Raw genomic sequence first — 17,577 nt, 5'->3', positions numbered from 1 at the left:
CCCTGTCCAGCACGTGGACTGTCACCGTGTCACCATCTCAGTGTCACCGTGTCACCCTGTCCCCAACATCCCCCTTGTCCTCCCCAGGTCAACCCCTGCCCAGCCTGCGGAGCTGTGGCTGCGTGCTAAGGACCATCACCACGTCATCGTCACCACGTCACCGTCACCACGTCACCGTCACCACATCACCCTGTCCCCAGCACATCGTCCCCAGGTCGTCCCCCCGTCCAGCACGCGGAGGGACCGTCACCGCGTCACCAATGCCGCGTCACCGTCACTGCATCACCATCACCACATCACCGTGTAACCATCACCAGATCGCCATCACTGTGTCACCCTGTCCCCAACGTCCCTCTCATCCCCCCCACGCTAAGGACCGTCACTGTGTCACTGCGTCACCACTGCTGTGTCACTGTCACGTCGCTGTCACCGCATCGGCCTCACGGCATCACCCTGTCCCCACTGTTCCCCTTGTCCCCCGCCACGTCATCCCTGTTCAGCGCACAGAGCCGTGCCCGTGCGCTAAGGACTGTCGCCGTGTCACCGTGTCACCGTGTCACCGTCACCGGATCACCAAGGTTACCCTCACCCGCGCCCAGGTCACCCCCACCAGCACATGGAGTCGTGGCTGCTCACTAAGGACTGCCACCAGGTCACCACGTCACCGCCTCACCGTGTCCCCAACACCGCCTCCTCCTCCGTCACCTCCCCCTGAGGACTGTCCCCAGCGTCACCATCACCACTGGCCCCATGTCACCTGCCCCTGTGTCACCCCCACCCTGGTGTCACCCTCCTTGGTGCTGCTACTGCCACCAGCCCTGGGGAGGGTGACAGCAGCTGAGGGGGGGACCCGGGAGTGCCACGGGGGGACCTGGGAGTGTCACGGGGGACACAGGCGTGCCACGGGGGGACCCACGCGTGCCACGGGGGGACCCGGGAGTGCCACGGGGGACACGGGTGTGCCACGAGGGGACCTGGGAGTGTCACAAGGGGACCCGGGAGTGCCACGGGGGGACCTGGGAGTGCCACGGGGGGACCCACGCGTGCCACGGGGGGACCCACGCGTGCCACGGGGGACACGGGTGTGCCACGAGGGGACCTGGGAGTGTCACAAGGGGACCCGGGAGTGCCACGGGGGACCCTGGTGTGTCACGGGGGACCCGGGAGTGTCACAAGGGGACCCGGGAGTGCCACGGGGGGACCCACGCGTGCCACAGGGGACCTGGGAGTGCCACGGGGGGACCCAGGCATGCCACAGGGGACACAGGTGTGCCACGGGGGGACCCAGGGTGCCACGAGGGACCCGGGAATGCCACGGGGGACCCGGGAGTGCCGCGGGGGGACCCCAGCGTGCCGGAAGGATACAGGACGATGCCGGCCAGCAGCCAGTAGTCGTGGCGCCGGTGCCAGATCTCATTAAGCTTCCCCGAGGAGATGGCGGCGCGCTCCTCGTTCTGCCACAGCGTGTGCAGCTCTGCGGAGTTGGGGGAGGGGAGGGGAGGGGGCGTCAGGTAAGCGGGAACCCTGGCCTGTCCCCTCCCCCCTCACCCCCTGTCCCCCACTCACCCGTGAAGCCGCCGTCGGCAATGTTGAACATGAAGCGCGGCTTCTCGGCCTTGTCATCCCGCCGGCCGTTGGCACGCGCGTCCAGCTTGGGGTCCTTCTCAGCCTTCACCTCCTCTGCGCGGGGGCGTGGGGGGGGACACAGGGGGGTCAGCGCCGTGTTGCAACCCCCCTCTTGCCTCCCCAAACCAGCCCCCCCCCCCCAGCAAGCAGGAACACATTGTCAGCCATCAGCCATCAGTAGGCTTCAGAGTGAACGCGAGGCGATTAAGAGCCGAGCGCTCCAGGCGCGTCCCTTTGGTTAAGCCCCGCCCCCGGGTACCTCGTTTGGGGTCAGGGTCCCCCGGCCGCTCCCTGGGCTCCTCCTCGGGGGGTTTCTCGTCGCCCTTCTCCCCCCCGGGACCCTTCTCGGCCTCGGCGCCTGCAGGGGGGGACGGGGCTGCTCAGGCGCCTGGGTCCCCCGGGGGATTTGGGGGGGACCCCAACGCCTGGGTCCCCTGGAAGGACGGGGTGGGTGGGGGGCACCCCAAAAAGCTGGGGTGCGCCCAGGGCGGGGGGCTCACCTGCTCGCTCCTCACGGGCTGGGGGCCCTTCGGCCTCGGGCTCCCGCTGGCCGGGTCCCTCCTCCTCCTCCCCCTTCCGTGGCCCTTCGGCCTCGCTGCCATCACCCGGGGACGGTGGCACCTCGGGGACAGGAGGCTGCGGGGACAAGGAGGGGGCGGTGTCACCCCGGATGTGGGGGTTCCCTTGTCATGACATTCCCTTGTCATGACATCCCCCCCCCCCCGCAGTGACCGGGGGGGACATGGGGACAACAGTGGGGGGGGCAAAAGGATGGGGAGAGAGGGGACAAGGACAGAGGGGACAGGGAGGACAGGACTGGGGACAGGGACAGGGACAGGATGGGACACCGGGTCAGTGTGGAGGAAGAGGACAGAGAGAGGACAGGGACAAGGACAGGAGGGTGACGACAGCGTTGGGGACAGAGACAGGGTTGGGGACAAGGACAAGGATGGGGAGGAGGACAGGGCTGGGGGACATGAGGGGGGACAGGGATGGGACAGAGCTGGGGACAAGGAGACCATGACTGGGGACAGGGATGGGGACAGGGAGGACACGACTGGGGACAGGGTCGGGGACAGAGAGGACAAGGATGGGGACAGGGATGGGACAGAGTTGGGGACAAGGAGAGCATAACTGGGGACAGGGATGGGGACAGGGAGGACACGACTGGGGACAGGGAGAACATCATTAGGGACAGGGAGGACAGGGTTGGGGACAGCCCTGTCACCCACCTCCGTCTCCATCTTCTCGGGGCCTTTGGGCTCCTTCTCGTCCCTGGTGTCACCGTCGTCCCTGTCCGGGGGTGGCCCTGGCCCGTCCCCACGCTCGCTGGGCGCCGGCGTGGCTGGGGACAGGGGACATTAGGACAATGGGGACACCGGGTGTCCCCAGCACCCTGCCCGTGTCCCTGCGCCCCTGTCCCTGTGTCCCCCACATCCCCGTGCCCGTCCCCACATCCCCGTGTCCCCGTGCTCTGTCCCCAGTGTCCTTGTCCCCTGTCCCCCATGTCCTCACATCTCCACCCTCGCACCCTGCCCCCATGTCCCCTGTCCCATGTCCCCATTCCCTGTGCCGTCCCTCATGTCCCCGTGTCCCCATCCCAATCCCATGTCCCACATCCCTGTCCCATGTCCCCCTTGTCCCCCATGTCCCCATCCCGACCCCCACGTCCCCATCCCGTGTCCCCCGTCCCTGTGTCCCCATCCTGTCCCCCATGTCCTGTGTCCCCACCCCCATCCCATCCTGTCCCCCATACCCTCCCTGTCCCTGTGTCCCTGTCCCTTGTCCCTCATGTCCCCCATCCCCATCCCATGTCCCCTGTCCCTGTGTCTCCATCCTGTCCCCACGTCCCCATGTCCCTGTCCCCCATGTCCCCCATATTCCCCCTGTCCCCATCCCGTTCCCTGTGTCCCCATGCTGTCCCCCGTATCGCCCCTGTCCCCATGTTCCCCACTCCCTGTCCCTCATGTCCCCATCCTGTCCCCTATGTCCCCTTATCCCTGTGTCCCCATCCTGTCCCCCATGTCCCCCTTGGCCCTGTGTCCATGTCCCTGTCCCCAGCCCCTGTCCCCCATGTCCCCCTGTCCCTGTGTCCCCCTCCCCATCCCCCATCCCTCGTGTCCCCATCCCCATCCCATCCTGTCCCCCACGTCCCTCCATCCCTGTGAGCCCATCTTGTCCCCCATGTCCCCCTGTCCTCCTGTCCCCCACGTCCCCCTGTCCCCTAGGTCGCCCATAACCCTCCTGTCCCTGGGTCCCCCATCCCCTGTCCCCATCCTGTCCCCCATATCCCCCTGTCCCTGGGTCCCCCCATCCCCTGTCCCCTGGGTCCCCCCCATCCCCTGTCCCCCTCCTGTCCCCCATATCCCCATGTCCCCTGGGTCCCCCATCCCCTGTCCCCCTCCTGTCCCCCATAACCTCCCTGTCCCCATCCCGTCCCCCATGTCCCCACGTCCCCCATCCCATATCCCCCCTCCCCGTATCTTCATCCTCGTCCCCCACGTCCCCCCTGTCCCCCACGTCCCCGTTCCGTGTCCCCGTGTCCCCGGTACCGGGAGTGGGGGGGCCGGGGCTGGGGGGGCCGCTCTGCTCGGGGCTGGGGGGACAGGTCTTGGCGGGGGAGGAGGCGCGGGACGAGCGCTTGGAGTCGGCGCTGGGCTCCGGGGCCAGCTCGGGAAGGCTCCAGCGCCCGTTGATGTGCTCGAACTCCTGCACCTGCGGGGGGACCCAGGTGTTTGGGGGGGGCCCAGGCGGCGGGGAGGGGGCCCAGGCGTCGGGAAGGGGACCCAGGCATCGGGGGGACCCAGGTGTTTGGGGGGCCCAGGCGTCGGGGAGGGGGCCCAGGCCTCGGGGGGGGCAGGCACTGGGGGGACCCAGGCATCGGAGGGGACCCAGGTGTTTGGGGGCCCAGGAGTCGGGGGGGCCCAGGTGTCGGGGGGGACCCAGGCATCGGGGGGACCCAGGCATCGGGGGGACCCAGGTGTTTGGGGGGGCCAGGTGTCGGGTAGGGGGCCCAGGCATCAGGGGGACCCAGGTGTTTGGGGGGCCCAGGCGTCGGGGAGGGGGCCGAGGCGGCGGGAAGGGGACCCAGGCATCGGGGGGGACCCAGGTGTTTGGGGGGCCCAGGTGTTTGGGGGGGCCCAGGCCTCAGGGGGGGCCCAGGCATCGGGGGGGACCCAGGTGTTTGGGGGGCCCAGGAGTCGGGGGGGGGCCCAGGCGTCGGGAGGGGGGCCCAGGCATCGGGGGGACCCAGGTGTTTGGGGGGGGCAGGTGTCGGGGAGGGGGCCCAGGCGTCGGGAGGGGGCCCAGGCATCGGGGGGATCCAGGTGTTTGGGGGGCCCAGGAGTCGGGGGGGGCCCAGGCGTCGGGGGACACCCAGGCATCGGGGGGACCCAGGTGTTTGGGGGGGGCCAGGTGTCGGGTAGGGGGCCCAGGCATCGGGGGGGACCCAGGTGTTTGGGGGGCCGAGGCGTCGGGGAGGGCCCAGGCGTCGGGAAGGGGACCCAGGCATCGGGGGGACCCAGGTATCGGGGGGACCCAGGTGTTTGGGGGGACCCAGGCGTCGGGGAGGGGGCCCAGGCGTCGGGGGGGCCCAGGTGTTTGGGGGGGCCCAGGCATCGGGGAGGGGCCCAGGCCTCGGGGGGGGCAGGCATTGGGGGAACCCAGGCATCGGGGGGTCCCAGGTGTTTGGGGGGCCCAGACATCGGGAGGGGGCCCAGGTGTTTGGGGGGCCGAGGCGTCGGGGAGGGGGCCCAGGCATTGGGGGGGACCCAGGTGTCCGGGGGGGGACCCAGGTGTCTCGGGGACCTGGTCACCCCAGAGGGGACCCAGTCACCCGGGGGGGGGACCCAGGCACCCAGAGGGGACCCAGTCACCCGGGGGGGGGACCCAGGCGGCGGGGGCGGGGGGCTCGTACCTTCTTCTTGACGAGGGACATGACGCCGATGCGGGTCAGCACCTGCTGCCGCGAGAGCCCCTCCCGGGGGACCCCGTCCGCGAAGGTCTCGGAGCCGTCGGCCCCCGGCTCGCACAGGTGACGCATGAAGAGGGACACGTAGGCCCTGGGGGACACGCTCAGGGCCACCATCTGCCGCTGCCCCTCCCCCCGGCCCCTCCAGGGGCCCCTGTCCCCAGGGACCCCCTCCCCACAGTCCCTGTCCCCAGGGTCCCTTGTCCCTGTCATCAAGGTCTTGTCCCGATAGTCCCTGTCCCCAGGGTCCCTGTCCCCAGGGTCTCTTGTCCCCATAGACCCCCTCCCCAGGGTCCCTGTCCCCAAGGTCCCTGTCCCCAGGGTCCCTTGTCCCTGTCATCAAGGTCTTGTCCCGATAGTCCCTGTCCCCAAGGTCCCTGTCCCCAGGGTCTCTTGTCCCCATAGACCCCCTCCCCAGAGTCCCTGTCCCCAGGGGCCCCTGTCCCCATAGACCCCCTCCGAAGAGTCCCTGTCCCCAGGGTCCCTTGTCCCCATAGACCCCCTCCCCAGGGTCCCTGTCCCCAAGGTCCCTGTCCCCAGGGTCCCTTGTCGCCACAGACCCCGTCCCCAAGGTCCCTGTCCCCAGGGTCCCTTGTCCCTGTCATCAAGGTCTTGTCCCGATAGTCCCTGTCCCCAAGGTCCCTGTCCCCAGGGTCTCTTGTCCCCACAGACCCCCTCCCCAGAGTCCCTGTCCCCAGGATCCGTTGTCCCCATAGACCCCTGTCCCCAGGGTCCCTTGTCCCCATAGACCCCCTCCCCAGGGTCCCTGTCCCCAGGGTCCCTTGTCCCCATAGACCCCTGTCCCCAGAGTCCCTGTCCCCAGGGTCCGTTGTCCCCATAGACCCTCTCCCCAGGGTCCCTGTCCCCAGTGTCCCTTGTCCCTGTCATCAAGGTCTTGTCCCGATAGTCCCTGTCCCCAGGGTCCCCTGTCCCCACAGACCCCATTCTCAGGGTCCCTGTCCCCAAGGTCCCTGTCCCCAGGGTCTCTTGTCCCCATAGACGCCTCCCCAAGGTCCCTGTCCCCAGGCTCCACTGTCCCCACAGACCCCGTCCCCAGGGTCCCTTGTCCCTGTCCTCAAGGTCATCCCCACAGACCCCATTCTCAGGGTCCCTGTCCCCATCCCCAAGGTCCCTGTCCCTAGGGTCCCTTGTCCCCATAGTCCCCCTCCACAGAGTCCCTGTCCCAAGCGTCCCTTGTCTCCAGAGCTCCTGTCCCCAGTGTCCCCTGTCCCCATGCTCAGGATCCCTGTCCCCACAGTCCCTGTCCCCACAGTCCCCATCCCTGCATCTCTGTCCCTGTCCTCTGGGGTCCCTGACCCCACGGTCCCCATCGCTGTCCCTGTCCCCAGTGTCCCCATCTCCAGGGGCCCTGTCCCTATCGCCAAGGTCCCCAACTGTCCCCAACATCCCTGACCCCAGTGTCCCCAGTATCCCTGACGGCCCCGGTGTCCCTGATGGCCCCGGTGTCCCCGCGCCATCAGCCTGTCCCCTCATCACAGCGCCCGTCCCGAGTTGTGCCAGCTCTGGCCGGGTCCTGCCACCGCTCTGGCGTCCCCTGGGCCAGACCCGGCCCCCCGAGGGGACATGGGGACCGCGGGGGTGACTCTGTGTCGGGGTGAGGGGGACACGGGCTCGTCCGGTCCCCAGGAAAACCGACAGTGATGGCGCTCGGCTGAGTAAGGGCTCATCACACGGCACGGGGACACGGGACGATGGGGGGGCACGGGGACACGGGGACACAGAGGGACATGAGACGATGGGGACACAGGAAGATGGGGACACACAGGGACATGGGGACACAGAAGGACAAGGGACAATGGGGACATGGGGGGACGTGAGAAGATGGACGCACAGGGACATGGGGACACAGAAGGACAAGGGACAATGGGGACATGGGGGGACGTGAGAAGATGGGGACGCACAGGGACATGGGGACACAGAAGGACAAGGGACAATGGGGACATGGGGGGACGTGAGAAGATGGGGTCGCACAGGGACATGGGGACACAGAAGGACAAGGGACAATGGGGACATGGGGGGACGTGAGAAGATGGGGACGCAGGGGGACATGGGGGGGACAGTGACATGTGACGATGGGGATGCGCAGGGACATGGGGACACAGAAGGACACGGGAAGGTGAGGACACACAGGGAGATGGGGGACACGGGGACATAAGGACATGGTGACAAACATAGGGACACGGGGATGCACATGGGGACATGTGGACATGCGGGGACATAAGGACATGGGGACACTATGAGCATGTGGGGGGACATATGGGGACACGGGACAATAAAACGGGGACATATATGGGGACACAGGGGACACGAGGACATGGGGACATGGGGGACTCACATGGGGACATAAGGACATGGGGACATGGGGGAGGACACGGGGACAAAAGGATACAGGGACACCCATGGGGACGTAAAGACACACATGGGGACATGGGGGACACATATGGGGACAAAGACATGGGGACATGGGTGACGTGGGGACAACATAAGGACATGGGGACACACATGGGGACATGGGGACACACACATGAGAACAAAGACAGGGGGACATGGGTGACGTGGGGACAACATGGGGACACAAGGCCATGGGGGACACAGGTACACATGTGGGGACATGCGCCCCACCACCCTGCCCCACTGTGCCAGTGCCACCGCCTGTCCCCAGTGCCACCGCCTGTCCCTGCCACCACTGCCTGTCCCCGGTGCCACCGCCTGTCCCCAGTGCCACCACCTATCCCCAGTGCCAACTGCCTGTCCCCCGTGCCACCACCTGTCCCCGATGTCATCGCCTGTCTCCACCACCACCACCTGTCCCCGACACCATCACCTGTCCCCAGTGCCACCGCCTGTCCCCAACACTACTGCCTGTCCTAGTGCCACTGCCTGTCCCTGCTGCCACCACCTGTCCCCAGTGCCACTGCCTGTTGCCAGTGCCACCACCCGTCCCCAGCGTCAACTGCCTGTCCCTGCTGCCACCACCTGTCCCCGATGTCACCGCCTGTCCCCAGCACCACCACCTGTCCCCGATGTCACCACCTGTCCCAGACACCACCACCTGTCCCCAGTGCCACCGCCTGTCCCCAACACCACCGCCTGTCCCCGATGCCTCCACCTGTCCCCGACACCACTGCCTGTCCCTGCTGCCACCACCTGTCCCCAATGCCACCGCCTGTCCCCGACACCACCGCCTGTCCCCAACACACTGCCTTTCCCCGATGCCACCGCCTATCCCTGCTGCCACCGCCTGTCCCCAGTGCCACCGCCTGTCCCCGACACCACTGCCTGTCCCCAACACCACCGCCTGTCCCTGCTGCCACCGCCTGTCCCCAGTGCCACCACCTGTCCCCGACACACTGCCTTTCCCTGACACCACCGCCTGTCCCTGGTGTCACTGCCTGTCCCCAGTGCCACCGCCTGTCCCCGACACCACTGCCTGTCCCTGCTGCCACCACCTGTCCCCAGTGCCACTGCCTGTCCCCGACACACTGCCTTTCCCTGACGCCACCGCCTGTCCCTGGTGCCACCGCCTGTCCCCAGTGCCACCGCCTGTCCCTGATGCCACCACCTGTCCCTGACACCACTGCCTGTCCCTGCTGCCACCGCCTGTCCCCAATGCCACCGCCTGTCCCCCACACACTGCCTTTCCCCGATGCCACTGCCTGTCCCTGCTGCCACCGCCTGTCCCCAGTGCCACCGCCTGTCCCTGACACACTGCCTTTCCCTGACACCACCGCCTGTCCCTGGTGTCACCGCCTGTCCCTGGTGTCACCGCCTGTCCCCAGTGCCACCGCCTGTCCCCGACACCACTGCCTGTCCCCAACACCACCGCCTGTCCCTGCTGCCACCGCCTGTCCCCAGCGCCACCGCCTGTCCCCGACACCACTGCCTGTCCCCAACACCACCGCCTGTCCCTGCTGCCACCGCCTGTCCCCAGCGCCACCGCCTGTCCCTGACACCACCGCCTGTCCCCAGTGCCACCGCCTGTCCCCAACACCACCGCCTGTCCCTGCTGCCACTGCCTGTCCCCAGTGCCACCGCCTGTCCCCAGTGCCACCGCCTGTCCCCGACACCACCACCTGTCCCCAGTGCCACCGCCTGTCCCCGACACACTGCCTTTCCCTGACGCCACCGCCTGTCCCTGGTGTCACCGCCTGTCCCCAGCGCCAACCGCCTGTCTCCCACGCCACCGCCCGTCCCCGACGTCACCGCCTGTCCCCGACGTCACCGCGCGTCCCTGATGTCACCTACTTGAACTCCTTCTCGGTCTTGCCGCGCAGGTCGCGGACGAGCCACTGGGAGGTGAAGGCGTCCTGGGGGGGCATCCCCCACCGCATCACCGCGTTCAGGAAGGCCTTGCGCTGCCGCGTGTTGAAGCCCAGCACCTGGGGGGCACGGGTGGGTGGGCGTCACGGGTGGGTGGGGGACCCAGGGCTCTGGGGGGACGGGTGGGTGGGTGCCAGGGGTGTCTGGGGGTCACGGGTGGGTGGGGGACACAGGGCTCTGGGGGGGTCACGAGTGGGTGGGTGTCATGGGTGTCCAGGGGTGTCACGGGTGGGTGGGGGGACCCAGGGGTTTGGGGGGTCACGGGTGGGTGGGTGCCATGGGTGTCCAGGGGTGTCACGGGTGGGTGGGGGGACACAGGGGGTGGGTGTCACAGGTGTCCAGTGGGACCCAGGTGTCTGGGGGGGCACGGGTGGGTGGGTGCCATGGGTGTCCAGGGGTGTCACGGGTGGGTGGGGGGACCCAGGGCTCTGGGGGGCACGGGTGGGTGGGTGTCAGGGGTGTCCAGGGGTGTCACGGGTGGGTGGGGGACCCAGGGGTTTGGGGGGGTCACGGGTGGGTGGGTGCCATGGGTGTCCAGGGGTGTCACGGGTGGGTGGGGGGACACAGGGGGTGGGTGTCACAGGTGTCCAGTGGGACCCAGGTGTCTGGGGGGGGGCACGGGTGGGTGGGTGCCATGGGTGTCCAGGGGTGTCATGGGTGGGTGGGGGGACCCAGGGGTTTGGGGGGGTCACGGGTGGGTGGGTGCCAGGGGTGTCCAGGGGTGTCACGGGTGGGTGGGGGGACCCAGGGGTCTGGGGGGTCACGAGTGGGTGGGTGCCAGGGGTGTCTGGGGGGTCACGGGTGGGTGGGGGGACACAGGTGGGTGGGTGTCACAGGTGTCCAGGGGACCCAGGTGTCTGGGGGGGGCACGGGTGGGTGGGTGCCAGGGGTGTCCAGGGGTGTCACGGGTGGGTGGGGAGGACCCAGGGCTCTGGGGGGGCACAGGTGGGTGGGTGGGTGTCAGGGGTGTCCAGGGGTGTCACGGGTGGGGGGGACGATCCAGGGGTCTGGGGGGGCACGGGTGGGTGGGTGGGTGCCATGGGTGTCCAGGGGTGTCACGGGTGGGTGGGGTGGACCCAGGGGTCTGGGGGGTCACAGGTGGGTGGGTGCCAGGGGTGTCTGGGGGTCACGGGTGGGTGGGGGGACACAGGTGGGTGGGTGTCACAGGTGTCCAGGGGGACCCAGGTGTCTTGAGGGGGCACGGGTGGGTGGGTGCCATGGGTGCCCAGGGGTGTCACGGGTGGGTGGGGAGGACCCAGGGGTCTGGGGGGGTCACGGGTGGGTGGGTGCCAGGGGTGTCCAGGGGTGTCACGGGTGGGTGGGGGGACCCAGGGCTCTGGGGGGGCACGGGTGGGTGGGTGGGTGTCAGGGGTGTCCAGGGGTGTCACGGGTGGGTGGGGTGACCCAGGGGTTTGGGGGGTCACGGGTGGGTGGGTGCCATGGGTGTCTGGGGTGGCACGGGTGGGCGGGAGGAACCCAGGTTTCTGGGGGACCAAGGGTGGGTTGGGTGGGTGTCATGGGTGTCTGGGGGGTCATGGGTGCGTGCAGGGACCCAGGTGTCTGTGGGGGCACAGGTGGGTCGGTGGGTGTCATGGGTGTCCAGGGGGGTCATGGGTGGGGGGAGGACCCCAGGTGTCTGGGGGGGTCACGGGTGTGCAGGCATCATGGGTGTCGGGGGTGTCATGGGTGGGTGGGGTGACCCAAGTGTCTGGGGGGTCACGGCTGGGTGGGCATCCTGGGTGTCCGGGGGGTTCATGGGCAGGTGGGGGGACCCAGGTGTCCGGGGGTGACACCGCTGCTGGGGGGACGCAGGCGTCCGGGCACCTCGTGTCCCCGAACGAGGGGACCCAAGTGTCCAGGTGCCCCCTGACCCCTCCACATTGGGGACCCCAGGCGTCCGGGTGTCCCTGGGGACCCTGGTACCCCGGCACCCCCCCGCAGTGGACCCCAGCGTCCGGGTGCCCCCCCCCCGTGGCACCCTGGGGTCCTCACCTCGATGTTGCCGCCCACCCGGGCCAGCAGCGGGGGCAGGGGTTTGTCCTTCTCGTTCCGCAGCTGCCGCTTGGACTGACGCCGGCCTGGGGGGGGGCGGGGGGGGGAGGGGTCAGCACCCACTCCTGGCACCCTGACCCCCACCCTGGGGCACCCTGAGCACCCCACAGCACCCTGACCCCCCTTGGGGCACCCTCACCCCCTCCACAGCACCCTGACCCTCCCCAGGGCACCCCGATGCCCCTCAAGGCACCGTGACCCCCCCCTTGGGTCACCCTGACCCCTCCCAGCACCCTGACCCCCCTTGGGGCACCTTGACCCCCAGGGCACCCTGACCCCCACCCCTGGGTCCCCCACCCCCAGGAGCCCCTGTGCCACCCAGGACCCCCCCCAATTCCCCCAGTGCCACCCCAGACCCCTCCCCAGACAGGGGGGACTCGGCAGGGGGACAAGGGGACACAGAGGTGACGCAGTGGGTCAGAGAGAGGACACGGGGGGACACGGGGGGCCACAGAGGTGACACAGTGGGTCAGAGAGAGGACACGGGGGGACACGGGGGGGACACGGGGGGACACACAAGATACATGGGGGACACGAGGGGACACAGAGGTGACACAGTGGGTCAGAGAGAGGGACATGGGGGGACACGGGGGGACACAGAGGTGACACAGTGGGTCAGAGAGAGGACATGGGGGGACACGGGGGGACACAGGAGGACAGAGAGGGGACACAGGGGGACACGGAGGGGACACGGGGGACATGGAGGGGACACAAAGGGGACACACAGGGGACATGGAAGAACACGAGGGGACATGGAGGGACATGAGGGGACGTGGGACACAGTGGACACAAAGGGGACATGAGAGGACACGGGTGAGAGAGGGGACGTGGGGGACATGAGGGGACACGGGTGGGAACAGAGGGGACACAGGAGGAGATGGAAGGACATGAGGGGACATGGGGGGACACAAAGGGGACACAGGAGACATGGGGGGACACAGAGGGGACGTGGGGCACTTGGGGGACACAGTGGGAAGGCACAGGAGACACTGAGGGGATGGGGGGACAGAGGGGACATGGGGGACAGAGAGGGGACATGGGGGACAGAGGGGACAGAGGGGATGCGAGGGGACAGGGACACACGGGACAGAGGGACACCCAGAGGGGACAGAGGGGACATGGAGGGACAGAGTGGACTCGGGGACAGAGGGACACACAGGGACACAGAGAGGGGACATGAGGGGACAGAGGGACACACAGAGAGGGGACGCAAGGGGACAGAGGGACACACAGGGACACGGAGGGGACACGGGGGGACAGAGGGGACGTGGGGGGACAGAGGGACACAGAGGGACACAGAGAGGGGACATGAGGGGACAGAGGGACACACAGGGACACAGAGGGGACACGGGGGACAGAGGGACACAGAGGGGACATGGGGGACAGAGGGGACGCGGGGGACAGAGGGACACAGAGGGACACAGAGAGGGGACATGAGGGGACAGAGGGACACACAGAGAGGGGACGCAAGGGGACAGAGGGACACACAGGGACACAGAGGGGACACGGGGGGACAGAGGGGACGTGGGGGGACAGAGGGACACACAGGGACACACGGGGGACAGAGGGACAGACAGAGGGGACAGAGGGGACCTTGGGGACCTCGGGGGCCACTCACCCTCTGGCCGCTCGTCGAAGTCCTCGTCCTCCTCCTCCGAGCCCACCGAGTACTCGGACTGGTTGTCTGGGGGGCACCGTCAGCACCCCAGCACCCCCAAACACCCCCAAACACCCCCAAACACCCCCAAACACCCCTGACACCCCCTGCACCCCCAAACACCCCCTGCACCCCCAAACATCCGACACCCCCGGCACCCCAAACACCCCCAAACACCCCCCATACCACCTAATACCCTGTACCGCCAAATACCCCCTGCACCTCCGGGTACCCCCAAATCCCCCTGCCCCCCAAATACCCCATCCCCTAAACACTCCCTGCCCCCCAATACCCCGTCTCCCCAAATACCCCTGTCCCCCAAATACCCCCTGCCCCCCAATACCCCGTCCCCCAAATCCCCCTGAACCCCCAAATACCCCGTCCCCCAAAACACCCCTGCCCCTAAAATACCCCCTGAACCCCAAAATACCCTGTACCCAAAACACCCCCTGTCCCCCAAATCCCCCTGCCCCCAAAATACCCTGTACCCCCAAATACCCCCTGAACCCCCAAATACCCCCTGCCCCCAAAACACCCCTGCCCCCCAACACCCCCTGCCCCCCAAATCCCCCTGTACCCCCAGGTACCCCCAGATCCGGCCCCTCCCCCCGCCGTGGGGCAGGCTAGCCCAGAGCCCTCCCAGTGCCTCCCAGTAACTCCCAGTGCCTCCTGAGGAACGTCCCAGTAACCTCCCAGTGCTCCCAGTTGCACTGTACCCCACCTCGGTCCTCCTGAGTGCGAGTGCCCACGGCATCGGGACTCCCCCCAGTGTCTCCCAGTCCATCCCAGTATCCTCCCAGTGACTCCCAGTACTGACAGAGCACGCTCCCAGTGCCCCCCATTCCCCCAACACCAGCACCCAGTGCCTCCCAGTGCTCCCAGTTGCCCTGTACCCACCTTGGTCCTCCTGGGTGTGGGTACCCAGTGCCCTCCCAGTGCATCCCAGTACCTGACCAGTGCCTCCCAGTCTGTCCCAGTGCCCTCCCAAAGCCTCCCAGTACCTGACCAGTGCCTCCCAGTCTGTCCCAGTGCCCTCCCAAAGCCTCCCAGTACCTGACCAGTGCCTCCCAGTCTGTCCCACTGCCCTCCCAATGCCTCCCAGTACCTAACCAGTCTGCTCCAGTGTCCTCCCAATGTGTCCCAGTACCTGACCAGTGCCTCCCAGTCTGTCCCAGTGCCCTCCCAGTGCATCCCAGTACCCGACCAGTGCCTCCCAGTCTGTCCCAGTGCCCTCCCAATGCCTCCCAGTCTGTCCCACTGCCCTCCCAATGCATCCCAGTACCTGACCAGTGCCTCCCAGTCTGTCCCAGTGACCTCCCAATGCCTCCCAGTCTGTCCCACTGCCCTCCCAATGCCTCCCAGTACCTGACCAGTGCCTCCCAGTCTGTCCCAGTGACCTCCCAATGCCTCCCAGTACCTGACCAGTGCCTCCCAGTCTGTCCCACTGCCCTCCCAAAGCCTCCCAGTACCTGACCAGTCTGTCCCAGCGCCCTCCCAGTGCATCCCAGTACCTGACCAGTGCCTCCCAGTCTGTCCCAGTGCCCTCCCAATGCCTCCCAGTACCTGACCAGTGTCTCCCAGTCTGTCCCACTGCCCTCCCAATGCCTCCCAGTACCTGACCAGTCTGTCCCAGTGTCCTCCCAATGTGTCCCAGTACCTGACCAGTGCCTCCCAGTCTGTCCCAGTACCCTCCCAATGCCTCCCAGTACCTGACCAGTGCCTCCCAGTCTGTCCCACTGCCCTCCCAATGCCTCCCAGTACCTGACCAGTCTGTCCCAGTGTCCTCCCAATGTGTCCCAGTACCTGACCAGTGCCTCCCAGTCTGTCCCAGTACCCTCCCAATGCCTCCCAGTACCTGACCAGTGCCTCCCAGTCTGTCCCACTGCCCTCCCAGTGCCTCCCAGTACCTTCCCAGTGCCTCCCAGTGCCCACCTTGCTCCTCCTGGGCGCCATCGTTGTAGCTGACCTGCTTGCGCACCCGCTTCCCATTGCCCAGGTTGCGCACCACGTCCTCCCAGTGCCTCCCAGTACCTTCCCAGTGCCTCCCAGTACCTCCCAGTGCCTCTCAGTGCCTCCCAGTGCCCACCTTGGTCCTCCTGGGCGGCATTGTTGTAGTTGACCTGCTTGCGCACCCACTTCCCCTTGCACAGGTTGCACGCCAGGTCCTCCCAGTGCCTTCCCAGTGCCTCCCAGTACCTTCCCAGTGCCCTCCCAGTACCTTCCCAGTGCCTCCCAGTGCCCACCTTGCTCCTCCTGGGCGCCATCGTTGTAGTTGACCTGCTTGCGCACCCGCTTCCCCTTGCCCAGGTTGCGCGCCAGGTCCTCCCAGTGCCTCCCAGTACCTTCCCAGTGCCTCCCAGTGCCTCCCAGTGCCTTCCCAGTGCCTCCCAGTACCTTCCCAGTGCCTCCCAGTGCCCACCTTGCTCCTCCTGGGCGCCATTGTTGTAGCTGACCTGCTTGCGCACCCGCTCCCCATTGCCCAGGTTGCACACCACGTCCTCCCAGTGCCTCCCAGTACCTTCCCAGTGCCTCCCAGTGCCTCCCAGTACCTTCCCAGTGCCCTCCCAGTACCTTCCCAGTGCCCTCCCAGTACCTCCCAGTGCCTCCCAGTGCCCACCTTGCTCCTCCTGGGCGGCATTGTTGTAGTTGACCTGCTTGCGCACCCACTTCCCCTTGCCCAGGTTGCACGCCAGGTCCTCCCAGTACCTTCCCAGTGCCTCCCAGTACCTTCCCAGTGCCTTCCCAGTGCCTCCCAGTACCTTCCCAGTGCCTCCCAGTGCCCACCTTGCTCCTCCTGGGCGCCATCGTTGTAGCTGACCTGCTTGCGCACCCGCTTCCCCTTGCCCAGGTTGTGTGCCAGGTCCTCCCAGTGCCTCCCAGTACCTTCCCAGTGCCTCCCAGTGCCTCCCAGTACCTTCCCAGTGCCTCCCAGTGCCCACCTTGGTCCTCCTGGGCGGCATCGTTGTAGTTGACCTGCTTGCGCACCCGCTTCCCCTTGCCCAGGTTGCGCGCCAGGTCCTCCTGCTGCTGCTCGTAGTGGTGTCGCAGCAGCTTCTCCCAGTAGTCGGGGTCGACGTTCTCCTCCTGCTTGATGATCTCCCGCTCGATCTCCTCGATCTGCCGGACAGGCACCGTCAGCGGCCACCCAGGGCACCCACCGAAACCCCGGTGACCTAAGGGTGCCACCACCAGCTCTGTCATCGCTGGCTCCAGCATCCCCAGCTCCATCGGTTCCACCGGCATCATCCCCCATCCCCATCGCCTCCCATCCCCATCGTCCCCACCATCACCATCATCTCCATCGTCCCCACCACCACCATCTCCATCATCCCCCTCGCCCTCATCTCCATCATCCCCCATCCCCATCGCCTCCCATCCCCATCGTCCCCACCACCACCATCTCCATCGTCCCCATCGCCCTCATCTCCATCATCCCTCATCTCCGTCTCCATCACCTCCACCTCCATCATCCTCATCACCTCCATCATTTCCACTGTTCCCAGCTCCATCGGTTCCACCGGCATCATCCCCCATCCCCATCGCCTCCCATCCCCATCGTCCCCACCATCACCATCATCTCCATCGTCCCCACCACCACCATCTCCATCGTCCCCATCGCCCTCATCTCCATCATCCCTCATCTCCATCGCCTCCCATCCCCATCGTCCCCACCATCACCATCATCTCCATCGTCCCCACCACCACCATCTCCATCATCCCCATCGCCCTCATCTCCATCATCCCTCATCTCCATCATCCCCCATCCCCATCGCTTCCCATCCCCATCGTCCCCACCATCGCCACCATCTCCATCGTCCCCACCACCACCATCTCCATCATCCCCATCGCCCTCATCTCCATCATCCCTCATCTCCGTCTCCATCACCTCCACCTCCATCATCCTCATCACCTCCACCATTTCCACTGTTCC

At 67.4% G+C, this 17,577-nt stretch overlaps 1 protein-coding gene across 1 annotated transcript in view; it reads right to left on the bottom strand.

The window, feature by feature from the left end:
* Nucleotides 1–17,577, bottom strand: part of CHD3 (chromodomain helicase DNA binding protein 3) — a 77,263-nt gene that overhangs the window by 8,491 nt on the left and 51,195 nt on the right. Inside the window, exons 25-35 of the mRNA XM_072848621.1 lie at nt 16,586–16,763; nt 13,608–13,673; nt 11,930–12,015; nt 9,863–9,996; nt 5,543–5,687; nt 4,179–4,341; nt 2,859–2,971; nt 2,127–2,262; nt 1,886–1,984; nt 1,567–1,680; nt 1,366–1,474 (exon numbers count right to left, since the gene is read on the bottom strand). Coding sequence (XP_072704722.1) covers nt 1,366–1,474; nt 1,567–1,680; nt 1,886–1,984; nt 2,127–2,262; nt 2,859–2,971; nt 4,179–4,341; nt 5,543–5,687; nt 9,863–9,996; nt 11,930–12,015; nt 13,608–13,673; nt 16,586–16,763 — 1,343 coding nt within the window. The remainder of the gene's footprint in view (nt 1–1,365; nt 1,475–1,566; nt 1,681–1,885; nt 1,985–2,126; nt 2,263–2,858; nt 2,972–4,178; nt 4,342–5,542; nt 5,688–9,862; nt 9,997–11,929; nt 12,016–13,607; nt 13,674–16,585; nt 16,764–17,577) is intronic.

The sequence above is a fragment of the Ciconia boyciana genome, chromosome 32 (assembly GCF_034638445.1).
Source record: "Ciconia boyciana chromosome 32, ASM3463844v1, whole genome shotgun sequence".
Classification (NCBI taxonomy): Eukaryota; Metazoa; Chordata; class Aves; order Ciconiiformes; family Ciconiidae; genus Ciconia; species Ciconia boyciana.
This window is presented reverse-complemented; position numbering and strand designations above follow the sequence as displayed.